This window comes from Athalia rosae, chromosome 2 (assembly GCF_917208135.1).
Source record: "Athalia rosae chromosome 2, iyAthRosa1.1, whole genome shotgun sequence".
Lineage (NCBI taxonomy): Eukaryota > Metazoa > Arthropoda > Insecta > Hymenoptera > Athaliidae > Athalia > Athalia rosae.
Genome location: NC_064027.1, coordinates 11,389,224 through 11,409,262, shown reverse-complemented (window position 1 = coordinate 11,409,262; position 20,039 = coordinate 11,389,224). Strand labels below are relative to the sequence as shown.

Below are 20,039 nucleotides of genomic sequence, written 5' to 3'. Positions count from 1 at the left end.
AATAAACGAAATAAAATGGGGTTTTCGTCTGTTTTAACCGATCAAATTATTTCCAATCACCATGTTTCGTTTTAAAATGAATTTCTATTTTCCATTTTTCTGAGCGCTAGTAGAATGTCAATTAATTTTTCTGCACTATTCTTCAGATACCAAAATGACGATCGCTTGCGATTAGAAGTTAAAATCTGCAAGCTCCGAGCCGTAAGGATCTACGCGATCAAAAAGTCCTTATAGTGGTGATTGGAACAAGTTTTTGCCTAGTTTGTCTCAGCTCTCATCTCTTCCGACGTGAGGTAATTGTATAAATTCCACAAGATAATCCTTTTCTAGAGTGTCGTCGATATAATGTGTTAGTGAAACTTGTAGCTCTGTTCACGATCACGTCACTCCATGTTTGGCATCTCTTACATTATTATTGCGTATTATAACACGTGCGATAGTACGACATGGTCACGTAAGTATATTATACACATACGGTAGGATATTCCCAGCGGACTGAAGATACCTTCACATCCATGAATTCCAGTTTGATTTGTCGAGGGACTTCAAAAGAACGATAAAGTTCACTTATAGGTATGTCTATCTCCCGACGTATATATCTGCTGCAGCATCGCTAATTTTTTTCCACACGATTAAAAAATAATAATAATGATGAAACGTGCAGGTATCCGTTGCCGTTATTGAGAGTCGCATAAATTTTCAACAGGTTTTTACTTCCAGCTGCGGAGTGTTTTTCTTTTTCTGAATCATCCCGTTGATAGAAGTCGCTTTTCAGGATCAAATAATAAAATTTGTATCGAATTTATTTTGCCTCTAATGTTTTGAGGTATTTCTTCGCATGTTGCGGGAGATCCTCATCCGTGAAAATGTCAAACTATACATTGGTTAGTTTTTCTTTTATTCCCATCGCGAAGTCGTGTTAATATACACTACGCACAAAAATTAGCGGGCCACCCTCTGTTCGGTAAAAATAAGGCCGATAGAGCTTCGAAAATTCAGATGAAAGAATACTGCAATAGAGTTCCGTAAAGTCGAAGTTTTGAGCTTCAGAATCGTTTTTGAAAAACCTCGATACGATAACTGGTTCGGTCAGCGTATTCGATCAAACATTTAGGGACAACAATTGCTTTCGAGTCACATAACTCATGCAAAAAAAATTGTACAAAAAATTAAAAAACTGAGTTCTGAAGGGGACATTTCAACCTTAAAGGTGACATCGGAAAAATCCAAATCCAACGACTCAGGCACCCGGTGAACCTTCTCAAAGTCAAAAGTTCACTTCGCGTTTCAGACATGAATTGGTTCAGGAGAGAGTATCTAGTAAACAAACGAACGCAAGTCAAATTGACTGAAAGCATCTTAAAGGTGAAACTTCAACCTTCGAAATGCTTTTTTTTGTAACTCTTTACCTCAGTTTTTCGAGCAGTCATGAGGCTTCGAAATCGGTCTGTTTTTTTTTTTTACCGAAAACAGGGTGGACCGTTAATTTTTGTGCGTAGCGTACGTTGACGGTGGTTTGAAAAAAAATTCGAATCGAATAATTGAACGATTGGTTCTACCGACGGCTGAGTTTAATGGAGCCGCAAGTTATTCGATGACAGCTGTTATTGTTAAAAGAAAATATTGTTGACGAAATACTACGTCACATATAATTTATTGAACCTGAAGACGTAAAACATCGTAAGTATAATTCAGCCAAATTCTTCACAGTCTCACTCAGTGCTTATAGTTGACGTTTATACTTAGAATTGAATATCTGACAAGTTGTATGCAACGTATAAAGTGATACATAATTATACATAAAAATTACGTCATTTCTTGTTGTTCGTAAAAAATTTTTTGATTATACTCTCGTAACGTATATAAAAAATCAAAGTCCATGAACAATAATACCTCACAGCTCACTCACGCAGTAACGAGAAAATGGACTATTTAGTTCCAGGTATCAGCAGTACTCGATGTGAAGCCCGGTAGTTTACCTGGTGAGGTGAAATTCGCCTCACGGCATAAAACGGAGAGGTAAGTAACGCCTAAGATCGGTGCTAAGTCTGCTTGCGTCGTCGTTTAGCTTCTCGAGGATCTGCCTCGAGCTTTCCATGGCATCGTATCTGGTGAGTTCCTTTCTTTCGACACTTTTTTCGAGCAATTGTTTCAGCTGCAAACCAGCACCAGCACCTGCGGATTGTTTCAGAGTTTCGAGAACCTCGTCTGAATATCCGGCGAACTTCGATAAGCCCTGTTTTCTTGCTTCTCTACTCAATGCTTCGTACAATTGGGCCATTGCCACCAAAGTCGGGTTAGCGGTGCCGTTAACGCCTCTCAAAAAGGACGTCAAACTCGGCCTCGGAACTTGATCGACTTTCTCACCGAGAAGGGAAAATCTGTAAAAATTCATCAACGATATGAGCTTCGAACGGTCCGCGATGTGTACATGCGATTCTCATAGCTTATCACGTCGCACGTCAAGGTGCAAATCGTAATTCTTTTCATCGTCTACCTTGGGGACGGAAGCGTACCGCGTATACGATTTTTCGATGTACGAGATGAGCCGAAAAAAAAAAACGGCGATTTAAAAACTAGAACGAAAGCTGCGGCTCGTTCACAGGGTTTTTTCCTCAACACCGGATGAAGATTTACTACACGTTGAAGAAAAAATAAACAAAAAAACCAATGAAATTTTTATCATTCCAGTTTTTATAGATATGCGAGCGGGTAATGCTGCACTTATTACCAATGCGGGGTAATTAGGACGGTTTAAGTTGCGTAATTGCAGTTTATCTCGGTAACCCTTTTTTTATTCTCTTCCTTTTCTTGCTTTCTGTTTTTTATCCATTTATTATTTGGAGGTAATGACAGTCGGGTAAAAAGTGGGTCACTTTTGACGGTAAATGCGATTGGAACAAACATACTTGTTATCGTCTTAATGGCGAGCCCGAAGAATATTATACACCGCAATAATTGGGCAACGGTGGAGAGACACGGACGGCAGAGTCGATATCGAGTAAAAGTGAAAATAGCATATATTTGTGATTCGGAACTATAATGGCCGAAGTAATTGATAGCGACGGGGTGAGTTATAATCGTGTATCGGATACCTCGAGGCGCAATTCCGTCCCAGTCGAGAGCCGATATTATATTCCGTTGTAATAAATGGATAACCGGTGTCGCAAAATACCTAGAAAATTAATTATAATTGACATTTGTTTCTGAACGGTCATGCGGAACCGGTAAGCGCATAAATAACGAAAATAGCGCGTTCCGTACGAGCGATTATTGTGCGATATTTATTTATAAACGAGTAAAATATTATTATTCAATAGGTTCCGGCGCTCCGGTGATGTGTCCCCTCGGGGCTTTTTCGTCAAAGTTATTTTCTAAAGAGCACCGACTCACCTTTCATCGTCTTTCGTTTCATCCAGGCGCTCTTTATTATCTCCGGATGACGATTCCTCGACGGATAATCCGTCTATCGGTGAATTTTTCCCCTCCAGACAGTCGGGTAGTGCGACGATGAGATCGCCCCCTTCCGTTTCGCCGTTCTTGTCGGTGGCCGACGTATTTTTGATAATGCTGTAAATTTCCTCGACAACGCTGTCGACGGTAGACTGCGTCGCATTTGTCGCAGTCGGTAGTTTCGAACTAGTTTTCAATTCAACGCAAGTGTTCGCCTTGTTTACGGAAGCCGCGACAACGTCACCGTTATTCAGCACGGTTTCAGCATCAACGGCAGCAACAGCGTCAGGGGTGGCTACATCCGACGATGTCCCTAATTGCGATGCATTCACGTTACTTTCTTCCGGTATTTCATGATTAGATTCCGGAAGTTCGTAATTCGATTCAGGCAGACCATACACAATTTCCGATTCCTCCTGATTCACTTCAGGAGTTAATAATTCACTTGCGTTGATTTTCTCGTAATTGACCCCCGGCGGTTTCGCGAATATCAACGCCTCTTCTTGATACCTCTCCGGCGGATCGTAGTATTTTTCCTCGTCCGAAACCGTCGCGTTCTCGACGAGTGCGACGTTGGTTTCCGTTTCATTTGCTACGGATGCCGATCCGGGCAGAGGTTGTTCTTGTCCGGGTGGATGCGGACTCGTCGCTTCAATGATCGACAATTTTTGCTCAGCTTCTTCGGCGTCGGCTCTTTTTATTTGGTCAACAATGTGTATCGTCACCTGAAATCAGCCAAAATGCATATCATCGTACGACGAAAGGACCGAAAGATTTGACGATGTTGATGAAATTTCAAATTGCGAAAAGTTAACTATTCTAAAGAATTATTTCCCAATATGTAATGAGACGAAGGAAGCACATCTTCAATTCTGAAAATTGAGCGTCTCTTCAAAGCGGTAGATCGAATGTTCATCCTCATTACCTGTATGGCAGCTGGTAAGTAGCTGTTGGAATACGTAGGCGTAGCGAATGCCGGTTCCTTTCTTATTACAGCACCGGTAGCCTGTAACATGCGATGAAAATTACATAGCTGCGTACTGTGACAAATAAATACGATGACATTAGTTTACGATGATTTTATATTATGTCTTTATGATATAATCCCAGTCGTCGAAAACTCTGAATCGAGGTGTAACAGTGAGCAGAATTTCATTTACTTTTTACCACAAGTATCTATACAGCCGAGCAAACTGTGGGCGAAAATTCCTCCACGTATAATTCATACTTTATCACTATTAGTATGGACGGTAGCAAACTCGGCGCGAGTTTACGTTCTATAATAATCTCTTCGTAAAGGTTGACGATGTTTTATACTTACGGATATGGGCTAGCTTTACATTCATTGCTGCGCGCATATTAGATACAGGGGTGCTTGAGTAAAATGTCGAGCGAGTCTGGATCTCCGACCGCGCGACGCAAGCTCGGTGCTTCCTGTACGTTTCATTGAAATAAGCGCGATACGAGCTGTTCCAGGATTTGCACGCTCGAAGTTGATTCGAATTTTCTTCGATCGTTATCAATATCGGAGATAATCGAAGACCGCGTATTTATTATGTTATTCCGATTTCGAGTTCTCGTCGCATCGAAAGAGTCTCGGCGTAGCCGCGTTCGTTTTCAACGTAGTTCAGACCGAGTCTCTCGACGATAGGTCTACGCGCATCGATAACAGATCAACGATAATGTACTGGCATTGATAATTACCAATAATGATGGATAACGAAGGTACCCTCGGGGCTACGACCGCGAGATCCGAGTAACATTTTCGAATAATTTATCAAGCGCGCTGCGCGCCGCGGTCAAGTTTAACAGTTAACGGTTAAAATGACACGGTGACATTAATCATAAGCGGCAACCGCGTCAGCCGAGTCAGTATATTATAACTGCCAGGTTTAAATTCTATGGATTTGGACCATCACCGGCCGCCTGTTGGCGCCGATACATTAATATGCAATTTCGCGTGAGACCCCCCCCTTTCGAGAAGCCCGCGGCTACGGATCAGCCCCGATATTTTCCACGTTGTGATTCTTCGCCGAAAACGATTCCGCCCGGAAAGTTCAGAATGCGATGAAAAAAAAAAAGAAGAAAAAGTGGAAAAACGCAATATGAGCGGTAAAAAAATGTGGGATCGGAAAATTGCACGATAGCTTCATAACGTAACGGTCCATACGTTTCTTGTGAATATTTTTCAATAAATTAAGAAACAATGAGGAATGAACGGTGGACTATTCGCAACAAGGGAGGGATGAATTCAAGTTCGTCGCATACTGTGCCATCGAATCGTTTAACCGCGTCAGTTATAGCCACAACTAACATACGTATGCAGGCATAAGGTTGAGCAATCGTCCTAAGAATACGTATAAAGATAAACTTATAACTCACCCCATAGATGCAATGCGTGGTGTAAAGCAGAAATAACGTGTAACACAGTTTCATGATTTCTGTAGATTTTCTTCAGTTATATTGACTGAAGGATTTTTGATTCTTGCTTATTTAGAAAATTATCCAGTCATTTACTTGGTGATTTTTGTGTCTTTTTGTTGTTTTTTTTTTTTTCGTTTAGGTAGCGAGGCGGTGGCCTCGTTTGTTATTCGTTAACCAAAAACTCGCGCTGATTTTGTCTCTTGAAATTGTGCTTGACGACAGGTAGGTAGGTAACTCGAGACTGGTGTTCTTGAAAAGACTTCTGTAACGGTTTCAGAACCTCCTATCCCACCCACACAGGCGAACGGAACAACTCACACATATTCGAAGCAGCTTAATTGATATACACGCATTTATTCGATCGTCCGCGACGCCGCGACGCTACGCGACTCGCCTTTTGGTTCAGGTAAGTAAGTCATTCACTCGGTTCACGCGTATCTATATCGTGCTTGAATCGAATTTATTTTCTATCACATTACGTGTCTCGACGAACCAGCTGCAGCTGGTCTATGAATCGAGAGCTTACAGTGCACACACGTAGGGGTGACGATTGATTCAGCTCCATGTTTCACTCAAATCTTACCACAAAAAAATCAATCAAACTTCGTTGACGGGGAGAAAATCTTTGGTAAAAGTTTTCGAATGAAATAAAGTATTGGAAACTAGATGAAAAAGTTGGCAGATTAGCGTTTCTTTATGGAAATCCCAAATATAATCTCTCATTTCGTCTACGATTCATTGATGACTGTTGGCGAGAGTTTTGTCACAATTTGCATTGATGTTCGAGGATGACGATGAAAGGGTTTGAAAATTCTGATGTATTCGTAACGACCAAGTCGCACGTTTAAATATCCCATGTGCGATCGGTCGTCTCGAGTGATACTCGAATAATATGAATCGATCTTTGAAAAGTTGGCTCAACATGACCCGCAGTGGATTCATGGAATCCTCGTCTTTTTGAGGAGTTTAATACGTATAAAGGGAAGAAAACCGATTCGTACAGAAGACGCAACCTCGAGACAAGGAGTCCGACGATCTCAAGGATTTCAGCGATCGAGTACTCGGATCATCCAGGTATACGTATACGTATGTATAATAAACTTATGGTATAGCTCCGGCCGCTCATCCTGCGGTTCTGCTCAAAACAGTCCACGACCGGTTTTCTTGTTGAATTTTACTCTTTAAATTCCTGTATTAATTTACACTTATTACCTTGTACCGAATGTAAGAAAGAAAGAGAAGAGATCGCGATGGACTTATTGTATGTATAGCAATATAAGGACAGAATCATTAGAACCTGCAGAGTTCGGCGCAGAAAGTATGTAACGTTGGGATTATTAGCCTCTCGATTGTACGAAATGAGATGGAAAACCGAGATGGGAGAGAAACGAAGCGGCGCGTAATTATTGCCGGATTATATTTACGGCTGATGAAATATCCGGTAACTGTACAATAGGTATTATACAAACATACGGAGTATACCTGTAACACAACAGTTGCGCATCGCCGATTGAAATGGCAAGAGAAAATTAATCTCGTCGGAGTTTATCTGCAATCCGAGGATATGAGGGCACCCCTATAGGATATATCGTCTGCGAACGTGGTCGATAAGAACGTATAAAGTAGAGTGGTTCGAGTAGCTTCGGGTTAGACGCTCCGAAAATCCACCGAGAGACGACAAAATCTTGATTCGACATCACCGTTCGTAATTGCAGTTTAATTTTTCTTGAAATTTTTAATTTTTAATCACAAACCGGCTGTTGACTCAACGGTGATATTATGCCGTCTGACCTGTCGCTGCTGCTACTACTTCTCCTGGTAAGCCTGCGGACATTTTCGCCTGCTAGAGCTATTCCAAAATGACCCGCGTATCCGCCGCGAGTCGGACGAAACGGAGTGAAAAAAAAAATATTAACAATAATTATAATAAAAGAAATTAACTCCGCTAAATTGCTAACAACTTTTTCCCAACACTTCGGGGTTTCCCGCACACGAGCGAAATCAATTTTGTTTGTTTTTTTTTTTTTTTCATTCTTTCTCCCCACGTATACGTGTATCCGTACCGTTCCGAATTATATCGAGATTGGTTTATTCGATTATTTTTTTGTCTGGAACTACGTGCCCGCGGAAAAATGGGAGCATAACGAATACCGTTGTAATTTTATTTCCAGGTTGCGAATTCGAATTGCAAACCTCTGGATGATTCATCGTCGGTGAATCCTAACGAGATAAATTTCGGTTCGCATAACGACGGGGATAAAAAAAATCAGAAAGACGAAATTGATGCAACGGAATCCTGGGATATTCCGAGGCCGTTCGCGAGCTCGTCGAACGACGGGGGAAAAACGTTTGGTGAAAAAATTCAACTCCCTACCGTGACGCCGTCCCCGATTTTGTCAGCCGAGATAACGGAGACAGCTGCCGGGGAAATAGGGAGCGGAAAATCGACGGCTATAAGTCCGTCGGGGAATTCAACGACGGATAATAACCTCGCGACACGGCAACAAGGTTTGTCATGGATACTCGCGCCCTTCGCCCAAAAAGTTCAATTTTCACCTCAGACGTTCTTTCAAGAAAGAATCGGCCAACTTAAGGACACCTTCACCAACATTGCCTCTATATTTCCGAACCAACAAGACGGCGCCACCAAACAATTCGGAAATATCGCTGGATTAGCGAACCTCATCGGACTGAATGATTCAGGATTCTACACGGACAGATTAGATCCAGTGGGTTTTTTCGGCGGTAATGGATGGTTCGCAAACAAGGGCGGCATTTTAGGGGGGCCGGGTGCTTTTATTTCAACCGGAAGTCTCTTCACCGACTACCCAACGCCGTACAAAAAATGATTTGATAGAAAGGTGTTACATGTACGTATATATTTAAGAGATCGGAACGAAAAAAAAAAAACTTAGGTACAAAAACAACGTTAGAAATTTCGGAAGAAATGTGGAAGAATCAGAAAACTGGAGGGTGCTATGTGGGAGATTTGGATGAAAAGTAAATTAGACAAGAATACGATACAACGTACAACCATAATGAGTCTCTCGAGGCGCTTCATTACCGGTATAATTTTTCGTCAGGAGACTAAAAAAATCCTAGCGCCAGGAAGTCGGAGGAGTTTTTGAAAGCAAATTTTTTTTTCTAACGATGAGTACGTTTCCATTTCAGATGTGTGAAGTTGGGTACCTAGATAATAAGTTCAGTTAATTAAGAATCATTGTGTTCCATGCCATTTCAATTTTTAATGAAGTACAAATTTTAAAGAGCGATAATTGTACATTATACGCATACATATATTTATTAAGTACAGATATAACGCTTTCCTTTCCCGTTGTAGTCGCACTCGAAGTTTTCTGCATATTTGTCGGCATTTCGCCTCCGCCTCTTCTACGCGAATTCTGAATAAGGAGAAAAAAAAAAAATACTTTCGGAAAGTTTTCAGTGAGTATAGTTGGTAGATGAATATATTTCATTGGCAGTATACCCGCTACATCATTAATCTTCTTAATTTCTTTTACTTTTTTTTGTAATTTTTTTACGCGCTCAAATATTAAGCATTTTTTGTACAGTTCGAAAATTTATTTATACCCATGTATACGGACGACAAGTTTTTTTTTTTTAAATTATATCGAAGGTATTACCAGATTTTCTGGAAATTTTTCGACCACGTACGATGAATACGCTGTACACATAGCTACGCTGAAATATTCTGTACATAATGAGGATCCGTCAAAGAAGTGCAGGTCGTTGGCCAATAAAACTTATTCCAAGCCAATGCGGTTCGAAAACTTTTAGAGTGCAGTACACATAGTTTTCAAACTACGTACAGCCAGCGCTTCGAAGAACTTTTATACCATACGGGATTCTAAAGCTTTTTCTACGTACCTACGTGCAGGTGGGTTGTGATCCGATTATGAAATGTACTTGTGTAGGTAATACGTCCGATGCAGGGTTGGACTAGGGACGAATATTGTAAAATCGTTTACACGAAATTTGAAATTTTCGAAACCCCATACGATTTTACACTCGCATAATTTGTCTATTTTTTCTCGTCCTTTTTCGATTCCAGCAAAGCGCATGGGAAAATAAAGCGAAGGACCTTATTAAATAGTCGTTTGGGTGTGTTTTTCTTATTACGATTTTATCTTGTTTTCCCTTCTTATTCCTGTAACCGCCTCCTCAGCTCTTCCAATATAACTTAATGGATATTGCCGATTACTGCGCTCGTCTTTTATCTCAGGCATATAACCAAAAATAGATTTTTATTTGGTTCTTTTATCCTTTTTTCTTTTCTATATACCGTATAGAAAAATCTCTCCAATTTACTCGCTTTATCGAAGATTCAATTATTTGCTTTGTATTCACGGAGATATCGTTGATTCGCTACGAACCGCAATTACCTAATGGCTATATAAATATACTATAACCGTACGACTGCATCAGCGTATATCACCGAGCCTTGAATTTGTCTGCGAGAAAATCGTCAACATTTCAATAAAGATCAGGACGACGATGACGAAATCGTTATTCGCAACGGATTTCAAAATAAATTGTTCATCATTTGCGGTCGCAAGGTTAATAACAAAATTTGTCTAATTCAACCAATTTTCCGAGGCGACCGTTTTTTATCCCCTCGTCTCTCTCTCTCTCTCTCTCTCTCTTTGTCTGTCTTTTATCTCGCGGATAATTTATGATCAGAAACGACCCGCACTTGCAGGTAGGATATATAAGCACCTTAAGTCATATTAGAATTCCGCGAATATCTTAGAACTATTACTAGATTTATTGCGAAATAAATTAATGCAGAAACAGCAGCGCAGCATCTGCTGTGTATAACTTACGCCACCTCAATCAAACCTAATTTCCTTTGTCTACATTCATAGAAATTCCGTAAAGGATTTGGAACAGCACGGGTAGATCAATTTGCTTGAAAAATCCAATATATCAAATTACCTTTCGACTTCTGAGGGATACGCGAAGGTTTTTCTCGTTTCCATAGCCTACGGCGTCTTTTCAAAAACAGGAAGTATCGTCAAAGTCGACTTTCACGAACGCGAATATATCGATATCCGCGTTAGTGTGAGTTCGGTTAAATACTGGGCACAAATATCAGACTGAATCCGCGTCGAATTAATACTTCAGATATCGTGCGAATTATTTCGCACCTACAGATGATTCATTGATCGACGTTAAATACCTCGTCATCTATGATAAAATTCCAATCGCTGATATTGGAAATGCATAAAATTTCCACGTATCCGTTGCATCGGAACCGTGACCTTTTTCAAGATGAGCAAAATCATCGCTGAAAAAATTCTCCCTTATAATATTACCAGCTAAATTAATTTAACGATCGAAAAAAAAAAAATATCCCGTTATTGTAACAAGATGGACTAACCGTTGCGTAATACAACGGAATATACAATCGACACGAAGATCTCAATTAGCTCGAATTTAGATATATATATATACATACGTTTATTTCTCAAATGGTATTGAAAAATAAAAAGTTCGGACTATATATCGCCCGAAGGTGCAAAGCGGAGAATATACTCTTATATTAATGAAACGTTGCTGCAGCAACGGGACGTGATGAGTGAACGAACAATGATGGGCGTTAAATCGGGAGCATTTAGGCTACCGAAAACACGAGAGTGAATGAAAAAAAAAAGATGAGAAAAAAATCCAGTAAAAAAAGAACGACGAGCAATAAGAAGAATTAACCGTTCTTACGTACTACGTGCAGCAACGTACACTGTAAGGAGATTGTGATTAATGAACTGTCAAATACTTGACAACAATAACTAATGCGTAAAGCTCGAGAGTTACGAGATAGAGATTAGAATCTCTGTAATGTTCATACCCAAGTTAGTTCAGAGTATAATGTAACGTAGGTGTATCATTGCCATGTATCTTATACATAGGTGCACGTACGTACGTACCTAAGTATATCTGCCGTACAATGGGCTCGGTTTCGGTCTTCGAAAATGAAACGCGTTTCGAGTTAATCAACAAGTTTCGGCACATAATTAAGGGGCCTCCGTATCCCGCGTGAAAAAAGCCCCTTGACTGACGCGAGCGGAAAAGGGACGCCGACGAAAAGGCGACTGTGACGTGACGTTGATAATAAAAGAAAGAAAAAAAAAAAAGAAAAAATAAACGAGCGCGAAGGGAGAAAGAGAGGAAGAAGGAGGGGAGAAACGTGAACGAAAAAAGGACAAACCACCCGACTGACTACTAGGCTGCGAAAATTCCGGTATTACCGCCGCCGTATTAATTCTATAGGTGGGTACGTGTGTCGGATACCCCGTACAGCATGTCCGGGAGCAGACCTGCAGACGGTTCTAAATTCGTGACATTTACTCTCTCCGCGTTTTTTTTTGGTATTTCGACCCACCCCAACCCCTCTCGCGCACGTCATCATCCGGCCACAATTCCTAAGCCTCGACGCGCATCGCTCGTCATCCGCCCACCACGATCGTCCCGTTTGTCCAAGCTCGCTTAGGTACCTATATACATATAATGTTTAAGCTCCTCGCCCCCCGGCTCAAGCGGTTTCGAACAACCGACATGACGCGCACTTTTTACAGAGAGACGAACAAAAAATAATAATATTCAAATCCGAGTACGTCACGCATTATCAATACATGGAAATCCGACAACCCGTTCATGAAAAGTATTCGAATTCTCAGTTTTACTATCCGTCAACCGAAATTTCAGTCACCTGACTATCCTGCGAAATTAGAGAGCCCCGTTCCGAGTACGAGATGAATTGGAATTATCTCGTTTCAGCGTCCCTGAAACGAAAAAAAAACAATTCCAATACCAGAAATCTTTGTGCATGCTTAAGATTACTCGAATCTCATCGGAAGCTCCGGGACGTGAATCTTGTTTTCTTGTTTCGAACCGGTACGACACGTAAAGTAAACATTGCGCGACACGTTTGACACGTAAGAACCGCTCTGTGTACATACGTACGTCCTTATATATTTTTTTTATAAATTCTTCGAAAAGAGTCGGCAGAATTTGCCGCGACGCTTTGGCGACGAAAACAGTACGCGGCAGTCGGGGGAGCGGATCGTTAGGACAGAATTTACACGGAGTTAGGACAGAACTACGAGTGAGGGTCGTTCGGACAGAATTCCTACTTCTGTCCTAACGATCCTCAGGCGGTTCGTTGGGACAGAATATGATTTGTGCAGCGAAAACGGATTCTGTCCAAATCATATTCTGTCCAAACGAACCGCCTGAGGATCGTTTGGACAGAATTCCTACTTCTGTCCTAACGATCCTCAGGCGGTTCGTTGGGACAGAATATGATTTGTGCAGCGAAAACGGATTCTGTCCAAACAATCTTCTGTCCTGACGACCCTCACTAGCAGTCGGAAACCCAACTCTCATCGCCGATCGTTTCGTCGCGGACAAAAAGCCCCCTGAATCTGCAGTGTGACAGACCGAAGCTTTGTCGGGACCTTCGCCACTCAACCCTCCGGTATCCTCACCGTGCAGACCTCCCAAGGGCTTCGAGCTTCTGATTTACATTATGTACAGCGGGTGCTGCGGATGTTTCGTGATAACACATAGATATGGTACATAAAATATACATCAACGTACATAAAATATACCCGTAAAACGGATAGGTGTGTAGATATTTAGCGAAAGGGCGGATCCATCTTGTCTTTACGGGGTATATACCCGCTACGCGCTTCAAATGTTTGATGGGATAGTTTTCCCTGCGATAATATGGATGTGGACGCCGGCGGCTATTAGGTATGTATTCAAAGGAGATGGACCGTTCTATGTTATTCGTATTACATAAGTTAATGTATGTACGTTTATGAATATAGGTATACCCGGGCCGTCGAGAGAAACGAATTCAACGGAATACGTCAATCGACAAAGAGTGAAGAGGAACTCCGTAGATGAAACGTAATAACCGCGAACCACATCGAAGAGTAGCTTTCATCTAACTCCGGGTGAGTAACCGCCAGTTTTCCATACAATCGTGTGCTCGTGACAATGACAATCTCCTTCGTCGCGTCCTACGCAATTACAATACATCGTCGTACAAGTGATTTCATGTTTGTCAACTTCCAACTCCGACGAATGCGTCGACTGAAAAATGGAGGTATCGAAGCGAGCGGGTATCGATGATGAAAAATAAAGATCTCGCCCCCCGGGGAAAGTCATCGTCACTACGTCGGAATACCCGGCGAGTCCGTAATTGATGCTTTCATTCGGTAGTGATCGTTATAAACGCATAACGGGTCGTGCAGGGAAAAGTAAATTATCGGTCTCCGTACGCTCATATACGTACATGTACGAAATGTAGGGAATCCTGCGGGGCCTTCGTAGTAATTATTCGAGACGTTCAATCAACACGCAATTTTTCACACGCCGTACGATCAAAATTACCCGTGGCGATGCAAAGCAAACCTTGCGGCGTATCGAGTATTTCGTAAAGCTACTTGAAATAATTACACGGGGCGATGTAACGCGTGTAATCATTTCCATAAATTGATATAACAACGCGCGTTGAAATCATTGAAATACGATACGAACGCGCTGCGAGACGAACGAGCCGTTGGAATCTCGGGATTTCGCCGTATGATTCTAGAAAATCCTTCAGTTTTTCGCTAGCAAATTTGTCGCCCTCACGCTCCGCGAATCCGGACTTCCTAGAAGCGATTCGGGGTGAATCTCGTGAATTTTTCAAACCGATCGATCCGACGCATCGCGCTGCACGATTCGCGACACGGTGGATTGTTAAATCGTCTTTTGCTTACATCGCAAATTAGATTACATAAATGCGGGTGCACATGTAGCAGAGGCACGGTAGTCATGCGGTATACCTGTGTACCCCACGGTGAGGTTGATCGTGAACCGCTTCGCGGCCAACTTAGCCCCGGCGTACGTATAACGTCTATACAGGTATAAAACGCCAGTGTACAGGTACACGTAGACACAGGGTACAATGTGACTTACATTCATCTATGGGAACGAGAAACGGCGTATGCGCGCGTCAGGGCAGCGCGAACGAGCTTTCGACGGCAGGAGATTGAAGCAGTCGGCACCGGGCCGAGCGCCGAGACGCCCGCAACGCAAAGCGTCGCCCTGAGGCGCGTCGACCGGGTGGACCATGCAGCGATTATTTATATTCGATTCTCGATTGAAGTTACCACGATAAAAATTAATATCCACGGATAAACAACTGGCGTTAAAAGAAAAAGAGAAAAAAAAAAAAAACGAAATCGAAAACGAAAACGAAAACCAGAAAAAAAATCGAAGGGAAGTCAGGAGAAAAGTATCGCTGAATCGGCAGATGATTCATTTATCAATTGACATGGTCGTTCTCTCCATTTCATCGGAGAAATGAACGGAAATCGTTGTACGACCCCGTGCAACTTGCACCGCGAGAGTTCGACGAGTGTTGATCTGTGGTGTGGTCGGTTGATTGGTTCGTTGATACGTCTGCACCGATAGTGTAATTAATCCTATATAGGTGGAACGCTTGACCTTTTTCTTTTGATTTTCATCAACGCAGAAGCCACCGACCAGAAAGCGTAATATTTATTGATAATTCCGAAGCCTGCGGCGGCTGTTCGGTGGTAGCACAGGTATACCTTCGAGAACATCGTCGTTTCGTTTGTTTGTCCGTTGATCTTTAAATCATAGCTGAATCTGAGTCTGATTCTAATTCAGATACTTGAATTTCACCTTCATAGAGGGATTTCAACATCAAGTCGTGTTTCCGCATTTCCTTTCTATTTCCCTCTCTCTCTTTCTATCGTTTGCGGTAAAAATAAGCCGGTGTTCGCGGATGGTCAATGCGGGTCAACCGCCGGAAAGGAGCTTTTACCGATATCAAATTATTTCGAATTTTCGCGAACGCTCCGTCTGGGGTTCGTCGCATCCCCCAGGTGAAAAAACCAAACCTCGAACATCGCGCAAACGTGGAACAATGATAATTCGTACACAAGATGCGAACCTCGTCATCTTGCGTTTTGCGAGAACAACGACAAAAAAAAAGGAAAAGAAATCGTTGATCGAATTATCGGAATGGCGGAAGTCAGGCGTGTGCAGCGGTAACGATTACCCAAAATGATTTATTTGAATAACTCCACCATCATGATTCGGCTTATCGTTCGTTTGTTTGATTGATTAGCGGGTTTATCCACTTGGAAAGCTTATCTCAGGGTGAAATTAGATACTACGAGTATACGAGCGTACTAAAAATGAAGCAACGAAGTCTTCGGTCCTTTTGGGTACCTACTGCTTCACGCGCGCTACATCACCTCGCATTCCACTTCCGTGGGCGACTTCCCTCGCAGCCCACGTCATTCTTGGACGCGAGGCTAATAATTTATTCGACTGTCCTAGTGTCACGGGTGAAGTATACATAAAGTATCAATTTATACATAGGATATACACGTAGACGTAAACTCGCCTCCCATGTGTTCGATATACGCGTGTATACGTAATGTGCCGGAGTAGATATAGGACACTTAACAATGCGCGTTGTTAAAACAAGATCGATTCGACGCTCGCTGTATTACATACCATACCTGATATGTCTACGTACACATTTACACGAGTCATTGTGTACCATACGATACACGTCCATGCTCGTGTATCGTACCGTTCGTTCGAAAGAACCAGTAAGTCGGCGTGCCACAAAACGCGGCGTACATACAACGTCTGAGTTCATCTCCTCGTTCGTCACTTTTTATCGTTGTTCTATTTCCAAAAAATCATTTTCGCGAGGAATCTTTGAACTCCTCGCGCGATTCAGAGCCGCCAAGTTTTCATCCCAGCCGAACAAATCTACACGCGTAGCCCGGGGTAGTCTGGTTTCTTTCGTATTACACACTGTAAATAAATACCGTGTCCACCCGCCGTATTTTAGCGCGTGATATTCGAATAATAAAAAGTCGCCGCTTCGGTCACGGGGGATCAATATACCCGAGATCTTAGGTGAAGATGATCGAATAGAACGGAGTCCGTACACCTCGGCTCGGCGTCACCTTTTTTTTCCGTTCCATGAGTCCCGACTATTTGCACGCGTGACGTGTGTTCCCCGGGCTTGTTGCGTCTCCCGCAGCGCGACCATACCGCTATCGCGGTATGTAACCCCCTGCGTGACAATAGGGTTTCTCTTCTTTCCGTTCCTCTTTTATGATTTTATTTACCTACGAAGTTAGGAGGGTATAATGCGAAAAAGATTCTCTGCGGCACGACGGAGTCGTCGCGCGATCGGAATAGTCAAGTTTCGATTCAGCCCCGAGATTTTATACGGTTTTCATTCACCGTTACATTCGTAATCTGCACTCGTTAATCGGGTTCATCGAGATACCGAAGCGCGACGAAGCGCGCTGTTCTCTTTATCAACGTCGCCGTTCGCGAACTCGAAATTTTACCCCCTCCCTTTCTTCATCCCTCGTCAGTTCCTTAGCGACCCTTAATTATATCAATATTTTTGCTGAAAATGAGGAGCACCCCCGCGAACATCGATCCGATCGAGAAGCGTAGATGTCGGCGTGTCGGGATGAATCGGAGAGAAGAAGAAACGAAAGAGAAAAAGAAAAAAAAAAAAAAAAGACGGTGACAAAAAGTAATGGATTTTTTGATAAATTGAATTACTCAAATGTACGGAAAACGCAGTTGTGCGTAGGTGTGGAATTACGAGGGGGCTGAAGCGTGAAATTGGAAATCGAGGGAAAAAAACGTGGAGACAAAATGCAAAAAAAACAATTCCTCCCCCCCCCCCCCCCCCCCCCCCCCCTGATCCGTACAGATGACAGAAGTTATGTCGCGGACACACACCGCGTATAATCGTAACGTGCACGTTACGTGGATTACATACGTGCGTCGTTACGTTACGTCAGCGACGTGCCTCTCCGGGTCTAATCATTTGACCGAGTGACGTATCGCCTTATTGATAATTGAACCGCGTTCGAATCCCCGCATGCTTCGATTACATCATCTGCTGGCGCTGTATCCGATCGAATTTCTTGACGCTTTCAAGGGTCAACCGCGACGTGCGGATTACACGCCCTTCACGCGTCGCGGGGTCATACGAATTACCGCTTAGGTCCGTTAATCGCCCGATCATTCGTTTACTATCTCGTTTCGTTATATTCTTCTTTCATTCGTCCGGAGTAGGAGATGGCGCGCGATCGCATATCGACGTTACAAACGTAGCTGATGCGAGTCAATGTCTTCTGTACGAGTTTTATTATATATACTGACATAATCGAGAGAAAAAACCTGTAAAGTGTTAAACCGATCACGATAATTTTTCCCGCGACCTTCGCTACAGGGATTCCAATTTATATCGGCGTTAAATAATTCAAATTACCTGCAATCGTCGAACTTGCGCCTCGTACCGCTCGATGAATCGTCTGTTGTACAGTGTAGGTGAAATGTCTTTTTTGGAATATTAATAAAAATAAATGGCGAACGTTTTCGCAGTCGTTTAAAATATACGTGAGGACGAACTTCGTTCGAATGTACGCTCCGCGTCTCGTTAGACGAATTCTTGAATGAAAAGTCGAATACATAAGGTAGTACGAATACGAGATATGTATATCGAACGTGTATAGGTGTATAGGTGTACCGTGTTCGTTAGAGGAGTGGAGTTTGAGGGAGCTTTTCGAGGAACGAAGTAGGGCGCTTTTAGTATTTATCTCCGCGTCCTTCGTACACCACGTAGGCCGCGGTAGGTCGTAAATTGTACCAACCTCGTAACTCGTATGCCTCGTATCTTCTAACCCCGGTTATTATACCTCCAATCTCTCATGCAAGCGACTAATAATCGTGCTCAGGATTCGCCCTCCACGGCTAACCTTCTCATTCGCCTCACTACTACTATTATTATTATTGTTGTTGTTGTTATTCACCTGCTTCATGCAAACTCGAAGTTAAGGGCCGAATTGAATCTTTGTCGCCGAAGGTTATCACCGATCAATTACACGTCAAGGTCTCACGCCCCGGTCAAGCTCGGAGCACCATTTGCTAATTTCACATTTAATTCGGAAATGAATTGCTGGCGGTTACTTAATCAAAAAGTCCTCGAGCAGAACTTTAGTTCCGAGAGAGGAAAAAAAAAAATAAATTGTACAGAGGCTGTACTCAAGGGCTCCGAAAATTTCGTTTTTTTTTCCACCCAGCTAAAATTCACCCTCTGCTACAGGCGAGAATTCAAAGTGCATTCGAAATGAAGACGACCCGACAAAGGAAGAAATGAGGAGCGAATTCCAAGAGAATTTTACGTGAATATGAAAACTTTAAACTCGTTGGAAAGAGTCCTTTTAATATCGATGTTTTTACCAGAAATTTCATTCACCCGAGGAGTAAGATGAAAGGAGAAAATTTCGCGATTCTTTTTTTCTCCATGGAAAGTGGATTTTCGAATTCTTCGAGTCGGGTTTTCGCGTAGAATTGTTAGTCCGGAGGTAGAAATCTTGGGGGGATTTATTCTCTCTAAATCCGAGAGCATTGGCATTTCGATCGGTTGTTCGAAATTTGAAAATACGTTTATGGAAATGTTACCACCCCGTGGCTGAGGAGTCGAGCTTTTGTTTTTGCGTTCTTCGAATCTGAAACTTTCCTTTAAAAAAAGAGAAGTCGGAAAGGAGATAGAGAAGTGCAGCAGGGCCTCTAAATCTGCGACGAAATTTACCATATACGCGTTGGCAGGTTTGCCATCCTCGTGCTCTGGATCTACCCTCCCACATTTCACCGCCCCCGTACTCCGTTCCCCTTGCCACCTACAGCTCCCTCCTTCCCTCCCGCCCCCGCGACGAGCCGCGCTCTATCGATTTAGGAAGGAATAACATGGCCAAGCGAAACGTAGGCCTTCAAGCTCTTCGTATTGTGACAGCGCCGTTTCGTTTTTCGTTGTATACGTCACATCCATGCGCATTCCTCGTACTACTCCGTTTCCCCGTTTATACCCTAATTCACAAGCTCGCCCTCACCTCAAAAGAACTCCGTTCGTCCATCCGTCCATCCATCCATCCATCTCCCCATTCGTCATTTGGTTTTTCTTCTTTCTTTCGTACCCTGTTTGTTTCATTCATTCATGATGGTTCGTGCATTTCTTTTTCCACGTATATTCTCATTCGTCCATTGAAATTTTTCTCACTCATTATTTCTAC

The 20,039-nt window shown here is 42.6% G+C and overlaps 3 protein-coding genes across 5 annotated transcripts in view; 2 read left to right on the top strand and 1 right to left on the bottom strand.

Annotated features, from left to right (window-relative positions):
- Positions 1-1,635: 1,635 nt before the first annotated feature.
- On the bottom strand, positions 1,636-6,149 carry LOC105683303. The gene is made up of 4 exons (XM_012395826.3): positions 5,836-6,149; positions 4,379-4,459; positions 3,394-4,178; positions 1,636-2,381 (listed from the first exon to the last, which is right to left on the bottom strand). Exons 1-4 carry the CDS (start codon positions 5,887-5,889, stop codon positions 2,000-2,002), a joined length of 1,302 nt encoding a protein of 433 aa, XP_012251249.2. The 5' UTR covers positions 5,890-6,149; the 3' UTR covers positions 1,636-1,999.
- Positions 6,150-6,978: 829 nt separating this feature from the next.
- Positions 6,979-9,990, top strand: LOC125500056. Of its 2 annotated transcripts, XM_048651252.1 has the most exons (3): positions 6,979-7,695; positions 8,049-8,385; positions 8,452-9,990. In XM_048651252.1, exons 1-3 carry the CDS (start codon positions 7,657-7,659, stop codon positions 8,724-8,726), a joined length of 651 nt encoding a protein of 216 aa, XP_048507209.1. In that variant the 5' UTR covers positions 6,979-7,656; the 3' UTR covers positions 8,727-9,990. The 2 variants fall into 2 exon arrangements, with proteins under 2 accessions (XP_048507209.1, XP_048507208.1); XM_048651251.1 differs by having other exon boundaries at positions 6,983-7,695; positions 8,049-9,990.
- A 3,236-nt stretch (positions 9,991-13,226) lies between these two features.
- The window catches only part of LOC105684230, a 54,524-nt gene continuing 47,711 nt past the window's right edge, over positions 13,227-20,039 (top strand). For both annotated transcript variants that reach the window (XM_048650514.1, XM_048650513.1), the window contains exons 1-2: positions 13,227-13,650; positions 13,728-13,856. The gene's annotated coding sequence lies outside the window, so the exon portion shown is untranslated. The remainder of the gene's footprint in view (positions 13,651-13,727; positions 13,857-20,039) is intronic.

Excerpts from the sequence above, each read along its gene's own strand:
- LOC105683303 (XM_012395826.3), bottom strand. The coding sequence starts at position 5,889 with ATGAAACTGTGTTACACGTTATTTCTGCTTTACACCACGCATTGCATC. Across the intron at positions 4,179-4,378 it reads ACTTACCAGCTGCCATACAG|GTGACGATACACATTGTTGA; the intron begins GTAATGAGGATG and ends GGCTGATTTCAG. Across the intron at positions 2,382-3,393 it reads GAAACGAAAGACGATGAAAG|ATTTTCCCTTCTCGGTGAGA; the intron begins GTGAGTCGGTGC and ends GAATTTTTACAG.
- LOC125500056 (XM_048651251.1), top strand. The coding sequence starts at position 7,657 with ATGCCGTCTGACCTGTCGCTGCTGCTACTACTTCTCCTG. Across the intron at positions 7,696-8,048 it reads TGCTGCTACTACTTCTCCTG|GTTGCGAATTCGAATTGCAA; the intron begins GTAAGCCTGCGG and ends TTTTATTTCCAG.